Raw genomic sequence first — 15,142 nt, forward strand, 5'->3', positions numbered from 1 at the left:
AACAGGTGCTGGCTGCAGGAGCGGTGATCGCACATCTACCAGGCTTCCCGTGAAGACTGAAAGTAAGTCGTCATCCCTCCCATGGTGATTCTCCTCCCCCCGATGATTCCTAATCTGAACGACAAAGAATTTTTCAGGTCCACGATGTGGGGGCACTTGACGACGCACGGTCACCGTTGCTTGCGCTGCACGAAACGGTATTTGTGTGTGCGTGACATGTAAAGTATTGTAGCGTATTCTTGGTTCTGTCGGTAAAGTCACGTAGAAGGGAAATAATAAAATAATATAAACATAAAACAATAAAAATCTTTATTATAAAAAAATCTTTATTATTTTTTATTGTTTTATATTTATATTATTTTATTATTTCCCTTCTACGTGACTTTACCGAAAGAACCAAGAATATGAATCCCTGCAGTCACGAAAGCTTTAAATCAAAATTTTGTATTGTAGCGGTTAGCGCTACGCTGCGCTACTAACCTGGTGACCCGAGTTCAATTCCCGCTCACGGCCAACACCAGTGACCATTATCTGAATCGGTGCTGGGCCTCCCCTAGGTCAACTCAACCTCAAATGAGTACCTGGTGCGGTGTGTAAACATCGCCACTGGGAAGAAAAAGGTGGCCGGGCGTGGTGCTGGCTACCCACCCCCTCGTGTGCCGTGCTGGCCTTCATAGGTGCTACTCGCTAACAGCACTTGCCCCAACAGTCTGTTAAGGCTACACGGGGGATCTTTGTCTTTGAAGTGTGCAGTTGACCCGGAAGCAAGGGAGCCTGTTCTGCGATGTTACTGAGCCTTGGGTTGTACCAGGCAGGTTTAGATAGCTGCCATCACCCCACATCTCTTACAATACTCCCTGTGCAGTAACAGCAGAGAGGTGAAGTGGGTCCCTAACTGCCACATTATCACACCCCCTCCTTCCCACCCCCTTGCAATGCGGTCAGTGTTGACACAGCAATTTAGTTTGTAGAATTTTAAATGTATAAGTGTCAGCTTGACAGCTGTCAGTGCTCAGTGATATACAATTTTAGTGCCGGGTGCCACGACACAGTGGTGGGAGTCGCTGAGGAGCCCTGCAGAGGTCTGTGCAGGCGTGCCCACGTGAAGCAGCGGTGAGAGGACTATATTCTTAGGTTTTTTCGGGAAAGTCACGTAGGTAAAAAATGTAAATTAATAAAAGTAAAAAATAAATAAAATAAAAATCACGACTCTCTCTCTCTTGGTGAGAGGCACCAGTACTACATGTGCCGCTGTTTCCGCCCGTGGCGGGCAGGGCTCAGGAGGTGTGCGCTGCTCAACTAGGTATGCAAGCTGATGGATGGGTCCTCCAGGCCGGCGAAGACACTTACGGCGGTGGCGGTGACCGACGTGCAGGGCTGGGAGAGGAGACGCGGGGGAACCGTATGGCTCCGTGCCCGTTTGCGGAGGTGGAGGTGGAGCTGGAGGATACGGGCGACGGTGAGTAGCGGCGGCACCCGTGCGGTCATCCGTGGTCACGCTCTTCTTGGGCGGACGATGCCAGGGGCACTGGGCGGTGGTTAGGGAATGTTAAGTAGCTCACCCGGCATGCAGGATGTCATGGCTTCGATCCCGACACTGATGCCACCTGTGTTTATTTGGAGTTTTGTGTGTCTCTCTCCCTGTGGTCGCATGGATTTTTCTCCGGGTCCTCTGGTTTTTCCCTCCACGTTTATAAACGTGCATTTCGAGTGTTTGGCTGCTACAAATTTCCACATGAGCTACTTGGTTGAGATATTGTTTGTCATAGCCAAGTCGCTTCTGAAAAAGAGCTATATAGCAGCTCAGTGGGCCTTACCTGGTGAAATAAAAATAAAATAGTTTAAATAGCAATAGTAGGGGTGGCATGGAATGACGGCAAACGCTGTCCGGTGGAACGCGGGGAGAGGGCGGGAGAGATGTGCAGTGCTGGTGTCATCGTGTGACATCGCTGTGCATGTGACGTCGCTGTGCGTGTGAAATTGCTGTGTGTGACGTCGCTGTGACGTCGCTGTGACGTCGCTGTACGTATGACATTGTGTGTCTTCCCTGTGAAGTGTGACGTCGTTGTGTGTGTGTCGTTCAGGGCGGAGTTGGGCACCCACGCTCCAGTTTCACTACGTCTCACCTGCGCCTGCATCTCAGGAGGTGAGCAGGACTGTTGCTATGTTTGATTCTTTACCTACAGGCATTCCTCTACTTACTAACGCCCGACTTATGAATGCCCGTACTTAAGAGCCAACTTCCATGAAATAGAAACAAAAATAGTCCCAACAGTCTGTTAAGGCTACATGGGGGATCTTTGTCTTTGAAGTGTACAGCTGCCCCGGGAGCAAGGGAGCCTGTTTTGCGATGTCACTGAGCCTTGAGTTGTACCAGGCAGGTTTAGATAGCTGCCCTTCACCCCACATCTCTTACAATACTCCCTGTGCAGTAACAGCAGAGAGGTGAGTGGCAGAGGTCGCAAACGGGTTTTAATTCCTTACCCGTACCCGTATCCGGCCGCACCAGGGTCGCAAATGGATACCCGTACCCAGTACCCGGCCGGGAACGGGTACCCGTTCCCTACCCGTACCCTACCCGAAATTAGTGACAAAGGGTTACTCACCAGTGACTCACGGTCTACCCGTACCCGTACCCGGCTGCACCAGGGTCGCAAATGGCTACCCGTACCCGTACCCGGCCGGGTACGGGTAGCCGGGTATCGGGTAGGGTACGGGTATTGGGTACCCGGTTGCGACCTCTGGTGAGTGGGTCCCTACCTAAGTGCCACATTATCACACCCCCTCCTTCCCACCCTCGTTGCAATGCGGTCAGTGTTGACACAGCAATTTAATCCCACTGCATTTCTGACCAACACCACCTAGCCAGTGAACTGGTGCATAACGGGATAGGCGGCTCGGACAGAGAACCAACGCGGACGCGTAGGACCTTAGTGCCAAGTTTCATTTATTTCAAATTTCAAGTTTCATATATTAGGTATAGCCCTGTGAGCCATTCGGCTCTTGAATCGGGTGCAACCGCAACAAACAAAAAAAACATGAACAAGAAAACATCTTAAAGTGACTATGTGCAAACAGAAAATCCAAGAAAAGACAGCAAAATATTGCAGAAAAAGCACCGTACACCAACACTGTGTGCAAAAATCCCAGTGGTATGTGGTGCGTCAGATAGGGGGTGGGGGGAGTCAGTCTCATTTGAAGTTTAGTCAAGTACACTCAGGGTCTCTGGAGTGGCATTCACGAGGGTTTTAAGGCCCAGGAGGGAGGATTCAATGCTAGGTAGTATATCGGTGCCGGACATCACATTGTACAGATCGGTTATTTTACCATAGAATGTCCAGAAGATGTGAATGTACGTTTGGATGGTGCCCGGGGGGCACCTAAGGCAGTCTGGGAGAATTTATCCCTCAGTTGGTTAGTGGGATATGTGCCATGTAGGAACTTAAATTTATTTGTCCTGAGAGGAGGGGGGGGTCTTAGACCTTGCCGGGGTTTGTGCCAAATTCGTTTCCAAGAGTGATGGGATCGGGCATCCGTATGGGCATTTAAATGCGGTGCATTATTGTGTTCCGACTTACGAACCATTCGACTTACGGACGGGTCTCAGAAAGAACAGGTCTGTCGGGAAGACAGCGTCTGAATGAAACACCCCAGGCTTGGAGCGTATATTTAAGCTGGGTTGGAGGGGGAAGAGCGCCTTCTTTTGTCAAGGCGCTCTTCCCCTTCCAACCCAGCTTAAATATACGCTCCAAGCCTGGGGTGTTTCATTCAGACGCTGTCTTCCCGACAGACCTGTTCTTCACCTGAGGACGGCTGCTTGCGTTGTGGCCGAAACGTCATGAGAATTATTTTATTATGTTTTATTTTTATTATTTTATTATTTCCCTTCTACGTGACTTTACCGAAAGAACCAAGAAGATGAATCCCTGCAGTCACGAAAGCTTTAAATCGAAGGGTCTCAGGAACTAATTAGGTTAATAACCAAGAGGACTGTTCGTACATACATTATATATGGCTAGTGTTAAGTGGTGGGAAGTGGTGGCACAGTGGTCAGCACATTCCACTTAAATTCTCGACCATGGTTTGCATCAATTGAGAGTGATAACCGTACCTGTATGTGGACCGCCCCCGTGTCGACTCAGCCTTAATTGAGTGCAGAGTGAGGTGTTTAAAGCATTGCCATTTGGTGACGAGATGTTAACCACCACGCCTGGTATGCAGGAGGTTGTGGGTTCGATCCTGACCCTGACGCCTATATATGCAATGCCTTTGTTACTCGGGGTTCCAACCAAAGTCTTGGGCCTCCTGCAGCTGCTCCAGAACGTGACTGCCAGGATGCTCGCGCAAACCTCATTCTGTGAGCATATTTTTAGCACTATAATAAAATATCTGCATTGGCTTAAAATTAAATTAAGGGTCCAATTTAAAGTGTTGCTGCTAACATACAAGGCCTCAAATGGCCTTGCACCATTTTACATTCAACAGCTGATTCACTTGCATGTACCATCACAACATCTCTAATCTGCTAATTTACATCTCCTCCATGTGCTGAGCATTTTCATGCCCTGCCCAAAGTCTATGGAACACCCTGCCACCTGTGGTGGGACAGGCAAGGTCACTAACCTTGTTTACATCTGCTCTAAATACTCACCTGTTTCGCCTGGCCTACACTTTCCATGTATGATGAAATCTGGCTTTCGCCTGATGAAGCTAGATTTCAAATCTGGCTGTCGCCTGATGAATCTAGTTGAAATTAGTGGCGAAACGTCGTACTCAGTTTGTAAATGTTGAGGCTTGGCTCTCCAACACACCGGTGTGCTTTACTCGTGACGAATTGGCCACGTTCTGTTTACGTGACAACCCTTACTAGTTGGCTGTGTCGGGTGGTGACGGGTTTTAACGACACATTTATATATTTATGCGATCTAACCCAAAAGACCTCTGTTATGGGTTTAAATGTATGTGTTTGTATTTGGGTGATTTGTTCACCTCTCTTGTACGTTGCACGACTATCGTGTTTTGTATTGTGTTGTAACGTTCTGATCCAGTGCCCCTACTAAACATCTGTGAAAAAGAGCTCTATAGTTCATCGGATTGCTCTTGCAGTATAAATACTGATTCAGATACGTGTATATATCTTTTGTCAGGTGGCAGACGAGGTCTTGTGTGCAGAAATTATTGCCTGAAGGCAGCCCGTTTTGGAGGCACCTGTTCATCAACTCTTGTCAAAAGCATTTGAGGATAAGCCTCCCTTCAGCTTTGGACATTGAGCACAGGATATTGGTCAGACATTTAGCTCTTTGGGATCTGTTTTGGGTTTGAAATACATTTTGGAATCGCAGTTTTATTAGCCCTTTGGGATAAGCGAACGGTCATGCAGCATATTGTATTGTTTTATTTTTATTATTTTATTATTTCCCTTCTACGTGACTTTAACGAAAGAACCAAGAATATGAATCCCTGCAGTCACGAATGCTTTAAATCAAAGGTCATGCAGCACTTGAAAAACATGTGCAGCCATGAGAGTGCAAACTATCCCGTGTGGATGAGGAATTTGTTGTAAAGAAGATCTTTGGCTGACAGCCTTGTTATGTTTAAGTTGATGTCAATCCCCTTGTTTATTTGTTACTGCTGCAATCATGGTCGTCACGATGGCCACTCTCAGCATCATTCCTCATCGTTGTTGATCTGCTCTCGCTACTAAAGTAGCAGATTCCAGGACATGTAACAATGCTCAATGTTGATTCCTGCAGTTGTGATAACTTTCATTAAGTCGTCATGTATGATCTGATAAACTTCTATTTGTACATGTCGTATGTAATTGGTCCATGATACATGAAGTTGTCATGCAGTGCACGTGCTGCAGGCTGTCTGATATTGATGAGTAATTCGTTGTTAAAGATGATCTTAGGCTTGCAGCCTTGCATGGTTCAAGTTACTTAATGGCCTCCATTGTACTATCCAGAGGTGAGAGCTGTGTGCCGCTATGTGAGTTTTTATATTTCACGTGCAGTCGTGAGAGATTGTGGGACTTCCTCAGGGTCTGAATGAATTGCCCCCCACCCCCCACCCAACCTCCCCCTCCGCCGGACTGGCCGTGCCAGCGAGGATCCAGGCTGGCAATGCGGCGCCTCGTGAAGAAGGTGCGGGGCCCTCGGGTGACGCGGTTCTCCCCACGCGAGATGCTCACCCTGGCGCAGGAAGCAGCCCGCCGCGTGGGGCCCCTCTACGGCCATGGCGGCGCCCTCGCCAACGCGGCCACGCGTCGCCGGGCCTGGGCCGAGATCGCCCACGCGGTGCGGGCGCACAGCATCTTCCCCCGCACGCGCGACCAGTGCCGGCGCCGTTGGGACGACCTCCGGCGGTGGGCCAAGAGGAAGGCCTTGCGGGCAGCCGGCAGCGCCGAGCTCACGGGGATCAAGCGGCTGCCGGTCGGGGTCGTGCTCACCCGACCAGAGGAGCTCGCCCTCGGCACCTTCCCTGAGCTGTCCATGGAGGGCCTCGCCGTCTGGGACGTGGGGTGGTCCGCACGAGGCTCCATCGACCGCGGCGACGGGGCAGAGCCGCCTGCTATGGTGGCAGCGGGGGCCGACGCGTGGCCGGACGAAAAGGCTGTTGACCTCCTGGTATTGGGCCCCGTGGCACCGCTGGTGGGCGGCCCGCTGCACTACGCGGCGGCGAAGTCGACGGAAGAGGGAGCAGACGAGTCGTCGTCTATCTCCGATGTGGAGCGGGGGATAATGTGGAGGAGGAGGAGGAAGACGAGGAAGAGGAGGAGGAGCGGCATGAGGAGGAGCTGGCGGAGAGTTCGGACGAGGCATGGGCGGCGAGAGGCTCCTCCTCTCCGCCCGTCGTTGTGGGTGGACGCCCCCTCGCCCCCATCTCCAGCACGGAGAAGTCGTCCGCGCTGCCCTGCCCAGCCCCGGCCACCATTTTTCCTCAGCGGTTCCCCCCCCGTGTGTCCCACAGGGGTGCGCATGCAGCGGCCCCTCACCCACCCCAGGCCCCGGCCCCTCGCATTGCCGTGACCACGCGTGAGCGTGACGCGACTGAGCATGACTCCACCGCGCACGAGTGTGACGCGACCGCGCGCGAGCTCGGCCGACCCGTGGGCGAGCTGCTGTCGCGACTGGACACACTGGCCGAGACGCAGCAGCAGCTTGTGGCCCAGGGCCTCGAGCACCTGCGCCTGCTGAGGGAGCAGGCCGAGAGCCAGCGGCACGCCGAGCGCCACTTGGGCTCCATCGCCGCTGCCCTGCAGGAGCTGGCAGCGATGAAGCGAGTGGGGGAGCCACCACTACGGCCACCCGGTGGAGGCGCTGGCAACGGAGACTCTGGCCCCAGAGACTCCGGCCCCGGGCCCCTGGGAGGGCGAAGCCAGGAACTGGAACAGGGCCCGTGGACGGGACTGGGACAACCGCAGGAAAACAGGAGCTGGTTTTAACCTGAGGACCCGGCAGAGCCACCCTGGACCCTGACTCCAACCTCCACTTCATGTTTTATTCAGCTTGTCTAATGCCAAGTGATTTGTTGTTTCTCCAACAGGGAGAGGCTGCTGCGAGTTGTGTCAGAGTCTCTATGAGCATCCTTAACTGCGACCCCACCTGGTACAATTTTCAACGACGGCTCGATGCCATCTAGCTGTGCCTACCATGAACATAGCGATTAAGTGCTTTATATGAATATCTAGAAATCGCAAGATATTTTTTTAAGTTGTGTGTGTTGACATGTATGTATGGACGTTGAACTTTTTTCGGCAACCGTGCTAATTTGATGTGTGGGTGAAGAACAAACTTAACACAAAATGCAGTGGTAAAGAAATTAGTTTCCAATCTAGATGATTTTAGATTGCATAGCTCCAGTGGCTTCCTAATATTGGAAGGAAGAGCGTTCCAGATGGCTGCAGAAGCGCATCTAAAAGCGGCCGATGCGGTGACCGTCTTTGTTAAATGGCTCGCCGAAAGCTAATGCTGCGAGGATGACCGGAGTGTGTAATGGTTTATCCTCCTTGACGAGATCAGCAAGGTATTGTGGTACTGATAGGAACCTCCTGGTTACACCAGCCCACAGGGGATTATTGTGTCCGTCCGTCCGTCCGTCGTGCATCCAAAAATGGGAGGGGTGGGGCTGAGTGGACAGGGGAGGGTGGGGAGGGGCTGGGTGGGTAGGGGCTGGGTGGGGAGGGTCTGGGTGGGGTGGGGAGGGGCTGGATAGGGAGGGGCTGGGTGGGGAGGAGAAGGTGGGGAGGGGCTGGGTGGGGAGGGGCTGGGTGGGGAGGGTGGGAGGGGTGGGGCTGGGTGGGGGGTGGGGCTGGGTGGTTGGAGGGGCTGGGTGGGGAGGGGCTGGTCACCCCGTGGTGCCCTTATAAAACTCAACGTTTAACCTACTCACGCCGGCTTGTGCCCGCCCTCACAGTCGGCCATATTTGCGGAATACACCACGCCGCCGTTGACCCTGGCCATTGACCGAGCAACCCAACGTTCCTACCAGCTCCCTCCGCAGGAATGTGTTTTATGGCAAGCACTTGATGTGTAATGACTGCGACCTTATAACGTCTTCGTATGGCATCCGGAAGCCAATGCAGCTGCGCGAGCACATGAACTTTACAACGGTATTTCACATATCCATATTTACCTGATTGAGATGAAGAAACCTTGAATATTGTTGGCTTGCTTTTGCAAGCCACATAATTGTTGACTCCAGAAAAGCTTTCACGTTAGAGTCCATCTGAGGTTGGAGTTCTTTTGGGACGGAGCTTCTAGTTGATGTCTGGCTCCTCTACCTGCCTTCTGTGTGCATGAATCACTGCGGCATTGATTTAATTGCCTTGTTTCTCTGTTACTGGACCTGTCGTAGTTGTCCCAACGGCCACTTTCATCATCATCAATCTCTTCTCGTCGCTCTGCTCATGTAGCACATTACTGGACATATAATAAGGCATAACATCGAGTCCGACATATGTGATGACATCCATTGAGTCGTTCACGAAGCAATTGCATACATTTTGTATGTAGAGCTGGCAACCACTAGGAGGTTTTGCAATCAAAATGGCAAAAGCAAGGATCATCAAACGTAATCGCAAACCTGTATGGAGCTACATGGTTAGTTGTGAGAACGGCCACTCGATCATCAAGCTACCTCTCGTGCTTGTCTCAGCTGTTGTCATTGTCACGACTGTTGCATTTAAAAGCAATCTGGCTTGACTCCACATCCAATATCTTGGATTTGTTCTAAATGCCTGGCCGCTCGATTATCCACTCTTGATTAGGGGACTGAGGTCATCTAACTTGGGTCACTGCTTGGTGTAAAACCAAGGTCTCAATGGTGCTGACTAGGTGAGTTGATCTGGTGATACGAACCCCTTAAGTTACCTAGCTACATATCGCGTGTGTTTTTAATAAATATATTTTATATATGGTTAATTTGGTCACGGTTTTTTTTTGGTTGTGACTGGATTATAATCAACTCTCACAAAGATCTAATGGATTAATCTACCAACTATTCACCATTGCCGTTACAGAGAATACGGCTTGGATTTGTGACGCATCTACCTGTAAAATGTATGTATGTTGAACCTCTTTTGCACTTTATGTAGAAAACTGCTCATCAGAGGTGCGGACGAGGGACAACAGCCTACTGTTAAAAGCAGTCCTCAATAACCGAGTTTTTTAATGCAGATTTAAAGTGCACAGTTCTAGTGAGCTTCTAATGTCAGAAGGGAGATTGTTGCAGACAGTTGCAGAGGCACCGCTAAAAGCACGCAATACCATGACCATCTTCATTTGGTGCGTAGCTGAACGCCACTCTAAGGACAACCGGCGTCGTGCGATGGCCCTTGACAAGCTCAGAAAGTTACTGTGGTTCGTTTGTAGTGAGCACTTTGTGTGTAATAAGCACGACTTTGTGATATAGTAATTGAGCAACCGAGATGCCAATGCAACCGCTATGCTTGGATCTTGCAGTACCCATGGCAATTAGTTGTGTACACTATACTGGTAGGAACCACCTAGTTCCACCAGTCCCACAGGGGATTATTGTGTCCGTCCGTCCGTCGTGAATCCAAAAATGGGAGGGGTGGGGCTGGGTGGAGAGGGGAGGGTGGGGAGGGGCTGGGTGGGGGGTGGGAGGGGTGGGGCTGGGTGGAGAGGGGCTGGTCACCCCGTGGTGCCCTTATAAAACTCAACGTTTAACCTACTCACGCCGGCTTGTGCCCGCCCTCACAGTCGGGCCATATTTGCGGAATACACCACGCCGCCGTTGACCCTGGCCATTGACCGAGCAACCCAACGTTCCTAGCAGCTCCCTCCGCAGGAATGTGTTTCCCTCGTTATCCGCGAGGGATACGTTCCGGAGATCAGAATGGTTTATTTGATCAGAATCTTTATTTAGACTGCAGGAGGAATCCGACGAGCTATGAGGCTCTTTGTCACAGACGTTCAATAGAGGCGGGTCAAACAAACAATACCAAACACAATAGGAGTTAAAAGTATAGGAAAGGTAAGCATATCACTGAAACAATATTTGTTAGTGGACAAAGTTTTGTGTGTAGAATCGTATGATCAACAGTGTCAAAATGCTTTTGGCAAATCGAGGAATAGTAGACAGCAGTAGTGGCCTTTATCCAAGTTACTGAAGAGAACACATCCTGCGGAGGGAGCTGGTAGGAACGTTGGGTTGCTCAGTCAATGGCCAGGGTCAACGGCGGCGTGGTGTATTCCGCAAATATGCCCGACTGTGAGGGCGGGCACAAGCCGGCGTGAGTAAGTTAAACGTTGAGTTTTATAAGGGCACCACGAGGTGACCAGCCCCTCTCCACCCAGCCCCACCCCTCTCTCCCACCCCCCACCCAGCCCCTCCCTCCCCACCCAGCCCCTCCCTGCACGACGGACGAACGGACACAATAATCCCCTGTGGTGTAACCAGGAGGTTCCTACCAGTAAAATGTTATACATCCACCATTGCTGTAGTGGTATAGTAATCCTCTTGAAAACCAGACTGTTTACTGTGAAGGAGATTGTGAGTTTTTAGGTAGCAGTTTATTGTCATTTAAGTATTTTTTTCTATTTTAGTAACTGTTGAGAGAATAGAGATTGGTCTTTAACTTATAGAGTCTTCTTTGGAGACATTTTTATATACTGGATGAATAAGAGTGGATTTCCACTCTATCGGAAATGTACCTTCACTGAGCGGTTGAACATGTGTGAGGGGTTTATAGATCTGCCACAGCCACGAATGCAGGCAACTCGTCTTCTCCCGTGGATGATGGTGTAGTCATTGATACTTGTTTATGCAATAAATCCAGTCCAGTTGTGGGACTAAACGAATGAGCTACACCCATTTCAAACCTTTAAAACAGTCTGCATCAGCAGCAGGCCATGCTTTCCCATCTGATGACGGACGCTTGTGTTACGCCGGAAACGTCGTGATTTATTTAATTTTATTTTTATACCTACGTGACTTTACCAAAAGAACCAAAGAGTATGAATACCCTTAGTATTACAACCCGAAATATTTTTTTGAAAAGTCCATATTCTTTGGGTCTTTTGGTAAAGTCACGTAGATAGACTTTACCAAAAGACCCAAAGAATATGAATTCCTGCAGTCATGAAAGCTTTAAGTCAAGATTTAATTTAAAAGTCGCACAGGAAAGAGAAAAATAAAGATAAAGGAATCGGATGAGATGGCGACTAAGTACAAAAAAACATATGCAATGGGGTAAGGGCATTGGCAAGAAAGGAGAAATTGCTATAAAAGCAATGTAGCGACATTGAATACTATGCTGGAGAATACAAGACCAAGGAGGTGTACACACTAGTCGAGCACAAAAAGGAAATTGCAACCAAGGCAAACGGCGATAAAAGGCAGGAATGGTAAGATCTTGATGGACAAAGAAAAGACAAAAAAGAGATGGACTGAGTGTTGCAGCGATTTGTACAGGTGTAATAAGAGCCATGTATGGCTCACGTGGCGATCGGCTTGCCGGTCCCGCTTTGTAGCCAATGAGGGGAGAGCCCGGGAGCATGGCCTCGGCGTGATCACGGCATGTTAGCTAGGGTGATTGGCTTGGCCGATCTTGGCCTCAGCTAATGGGAAGCTGGATCAGAGGCGTGGTCCCGGGAGTTGACCGGGAGTGATCTGTAGCGTTCGACGCTGACTACTGAGGATTGGCTTAGGGGTACTACGTGACCCAGGGGTTAAGAGGGGGAGAGACGGAGGAGTCGGGAGCAGACCTGGGAACGAAGAGCAGGAGCCACGCGCGTACGGGGCTCTGGGTGCCACGTGCGCGGTGCGACTTCGCTGGCTGTCTGCCCGCTTCCCGTTGCCTGCCAGCAACAGGGAGTGTGTGTAACTGTGGAAGTGGAAAATAAAGGACTGATTCCAGAAGCCGTCTCGAGAAGGTTTATTACATTGGTGTCAGAAGTTCTTCTGGGACCGTTTGGACGATCTTCAAGATGTCCAAGCACCTCAGAAAAAAAAACCCACCCGAGCCTCCATCGGAGGAAGATGTCGAGACGGACGAAGATGATCTGTTGGGAGCTACAGCTCCTCTGCCGCCGGCTGCTGCTACTCTCCTCGACGCCTCTCAACGCCGACAGGGTGAAGATACGACCACCTCAGGGGCGAAGGACGGATGGCGGCTGATGGCAGAGCAGATCGAGTTATTACGCGCAATTCTGCTGAGTTTGGTGACAGCGGTGGCATCCTCACCAGCCGTGGGTCACCAGATAGCAGGCCAGCTTAACGCCGCGGATCGAGATCCTGCCCAGGAATCTGCGTCCGCCATTGCTCCTGCCACGCGGGAAGAGGCCGACATCTTGGGTGGGGCGGCAGCACCGGAGCCGTTGGGCGCCATTTTGTGCGAGGCTGCCACCACGCGGCCGCCGGACGCCATTTTGACTGCGACAGGTGGAACGCGGGAAACTAAATCGGAGACGCCCGCGGCGTCTGCCTGCCACCGCGGACATCGCCTTCCACAGGTTAAGGAATTTATCGCCGGGGGCGATTGGAGTGCTTTTACGTGGCGCTTCGAGTCGGCCTTCAGATCCGTGCGATGGACGGAGGCGGAGGCACTGGAAGCGCTACCTACACTGCTCGACGATGTTTCTCTGGGGGTCTTCCGCTCCATCCCGGCGTCCAAGAAGAAGACGCTTCGTGATGCTTTCGCAGAGATGGCGGAGTTCTACGACCCGCCGACAGCAACCACGAGAAAATTTATGTCGCGTCGCCGAGGATCGGAGGAGTCGCCTTTGGCTTATCGGGGGGCGTTGATGGCGCTGGCCATGGCCGCTTACCCCGACACGATGGCCGATCATCTGGATCCTCTCATCCTTTCCCGTATGCTGGAGCTGTCCCAGGAGCTCAACATTTCGCTGCCGGTATGCGGCCACGAACCGCTCACATCGCGATGGGTGGCGCGCTGCCTGGACGCTAAGTTTAACATCAAGCGCTGGGACCAGATGGCGGCGTGGACGGGGAAACCTGAGATCGACGGCCCACCCTTGGGGTGGTCTCCACGACGGGTCGTCCACTGCTCCGACGACTCCGGCGACGACGAGGTGCTGGCTCCTGCTGTTCCGCACGGGATTCCGAGACGGCAGCTGCGCGACCAGCGTGGTGACTACGCGAGCCGTCCACGTGCGGGGGCTGAGTCGACCGACCGCCGGCCGACGACGGCCACGTGTTTCAAGTGCGGCCGACGAAGCCATTTCGCCCGCGACTGCCACTGCCGACCTCTGCCTTCGCCACTTCCGCCAAGGGGGCCTCCATCTCCTCCACCGGGCGCGGAGCCGCAACACCCTCGGGCGAGTTGGCACAAATCGGACACCCGGCAGGTCGTGTCACATCATTCATCCACTTGCACTCATAGTTGCACTTCTGATGATAATTGTCATTCTTCTGCATCATTTCCACGCTCTACTACACAATGGAAAAAATTGGCTCGTAGGGTTGTGGCTGCGGCATCGGGCTCATCGACGGTACGGGGTACCATCGAGGGCATCGACGTCCGTATTTTGGTGGACACTGGCGCATCTGCCACCATCATTTCCGATGTTATTTTTCATCTTTTGTCTATTCCCACGTCGCGAATACGTCGGGTTAATGATGCGTGTGTAGCCGCAAATGGGGATAGCATGGGTATCTGCGGTCAGGTCGATGTGTGTATCGCTATCGGGAATATTACTGCTAAGGGATCCGTGTTGATCTCGCGCTCGCTAGCCGTCCCATGCTTGCTAGGCACAGATTTCTTGCGCCGAATGCCACTAAAGATACGGGTCGACCAGGATTGTTTGGAAATGCCGGGGGGTCGTAGGATGTCGTTCCTGCCTTCCCTGCTGGCCAGTTCGCCTCCGGGTAACGCAGTTACCGCCGTGGTCGCTGCTACGGTAGAAGACCCATCAGGTGCACAAATGCTCATTCCGCTGCGTTACCGGAAACCCCTTCAAGTTAAAAAGGGTGCAATGGGCGTGCTATTATCCCCATCTAATTCGGTGGCTAAATCTTTTTCCTTGGCGGCGGCCCAAACGATCGTACGGCCAGGTCAGGCACCGTTCATACAGGTGTTGAATGGGGGGCCGGACCGGGTTGTTGTCCTGGAGGGATCGGTGTTGGCTCATGCCACTACCGATTTCGCCACTTTTGACGAAAAGCCGCACGCCCGAATACCCACTGGTGGACCTCCACGCGATCGTTCACAGGAACGGTGGATCGCGGACTTGTTGCGGGGAAAATTCATCCTTGTCGAACGAGCAAAGAACTGCTTTGCATTCGTTATTGTTATGGTACGCTGATGTTTTCAGCAAAAATGACTTGGATCTCGGCCGCATGTCACTTTTGTCACACCATATTGACACCGGTGCGACACCTCCCATCTGTATGCATCCGCATCGCATGAGTCCGGCAGAAAGGGAACATGTGCGCGGCGCAGTAGACGAGATGTTGGCGGCGGATATTATTTCGCCGTCCAACAGCCCTTGGGGTGCGCCCGTGGTTCTGGTTAAGAAAAAGGATGGTGGGACAAGGTTTTGTGTAGATTTCCGCCGGTTAAATTAGATTTCCGTGGCAGACACGTACCCTTTACCAAGGATGGATGACTCATTGGACGCTTTATCGGGTGCTAAATTCTTTTCCACCCTCGATCTGT

The 15,142-nt window shown here is 51.7% G+C and overlaps 1 protein-coding gene across 8 annotated transcripts in view; it reads left to right on the forward strand.

Annotated features, from left to right (window-relative positions):
* LOC133360506 (myb-related transcription factor, partner of profilin-like) overlaps positions 1-7,454 on the forward strand; it is a 15,910-nt gene extending 8,456 nt beyond the window's left edge. For 4 of the 8 annotated variants that reach the window (XM_061579274.1, XM_061579273.1, XM_061579275.1 and 1 more), the window contains exons 4-7: positions 6-62; positions 1,304-1,459; positions 2,085-2,146; positions 6,105-7,030. In XM_061579274.1, the coding sequence (XP_061435258.1) occupies positions 6-62; positions 1,304-1,459; positions 2,085-2,146; positions 6,105-7,028 (1,199 nt within the window). In that variant the 3' untranslated portion in view covers positions 7,029-7,030. Of the gene's footprint in view, positions 1-5; positions 63-1,274; positions 1,460-2,084; positions 2,147-6,104 lie in introns of all 8 variants that reach the window. The other 4 variants (XM_061579276.1, XM_061579278.1, XM_061579277.1 and 1 more) reach the window with 2 other exon arrangements.
* The last annotated feature ends 7,688 nt before the right edge of the window (positions 7,455-15,142 follow it).

The sequence above is a fragment of the Lethenteron reissneri genome, chromosome 69 (genome assembly GCF_015708825.2).
Source record: "Lethenteron reissneri isolate LAM-NWPU_2019-01 chromosome 69, ASM1570882v1, whole genome shotgun sequence".
Taxonomy (NCBI): Eukaryota; Metazoa; Chordata; class Hyperoartia; order Petromyzontiformes; family Petromyzontidae; genus Lethenteron; species Lethenteron reissneri.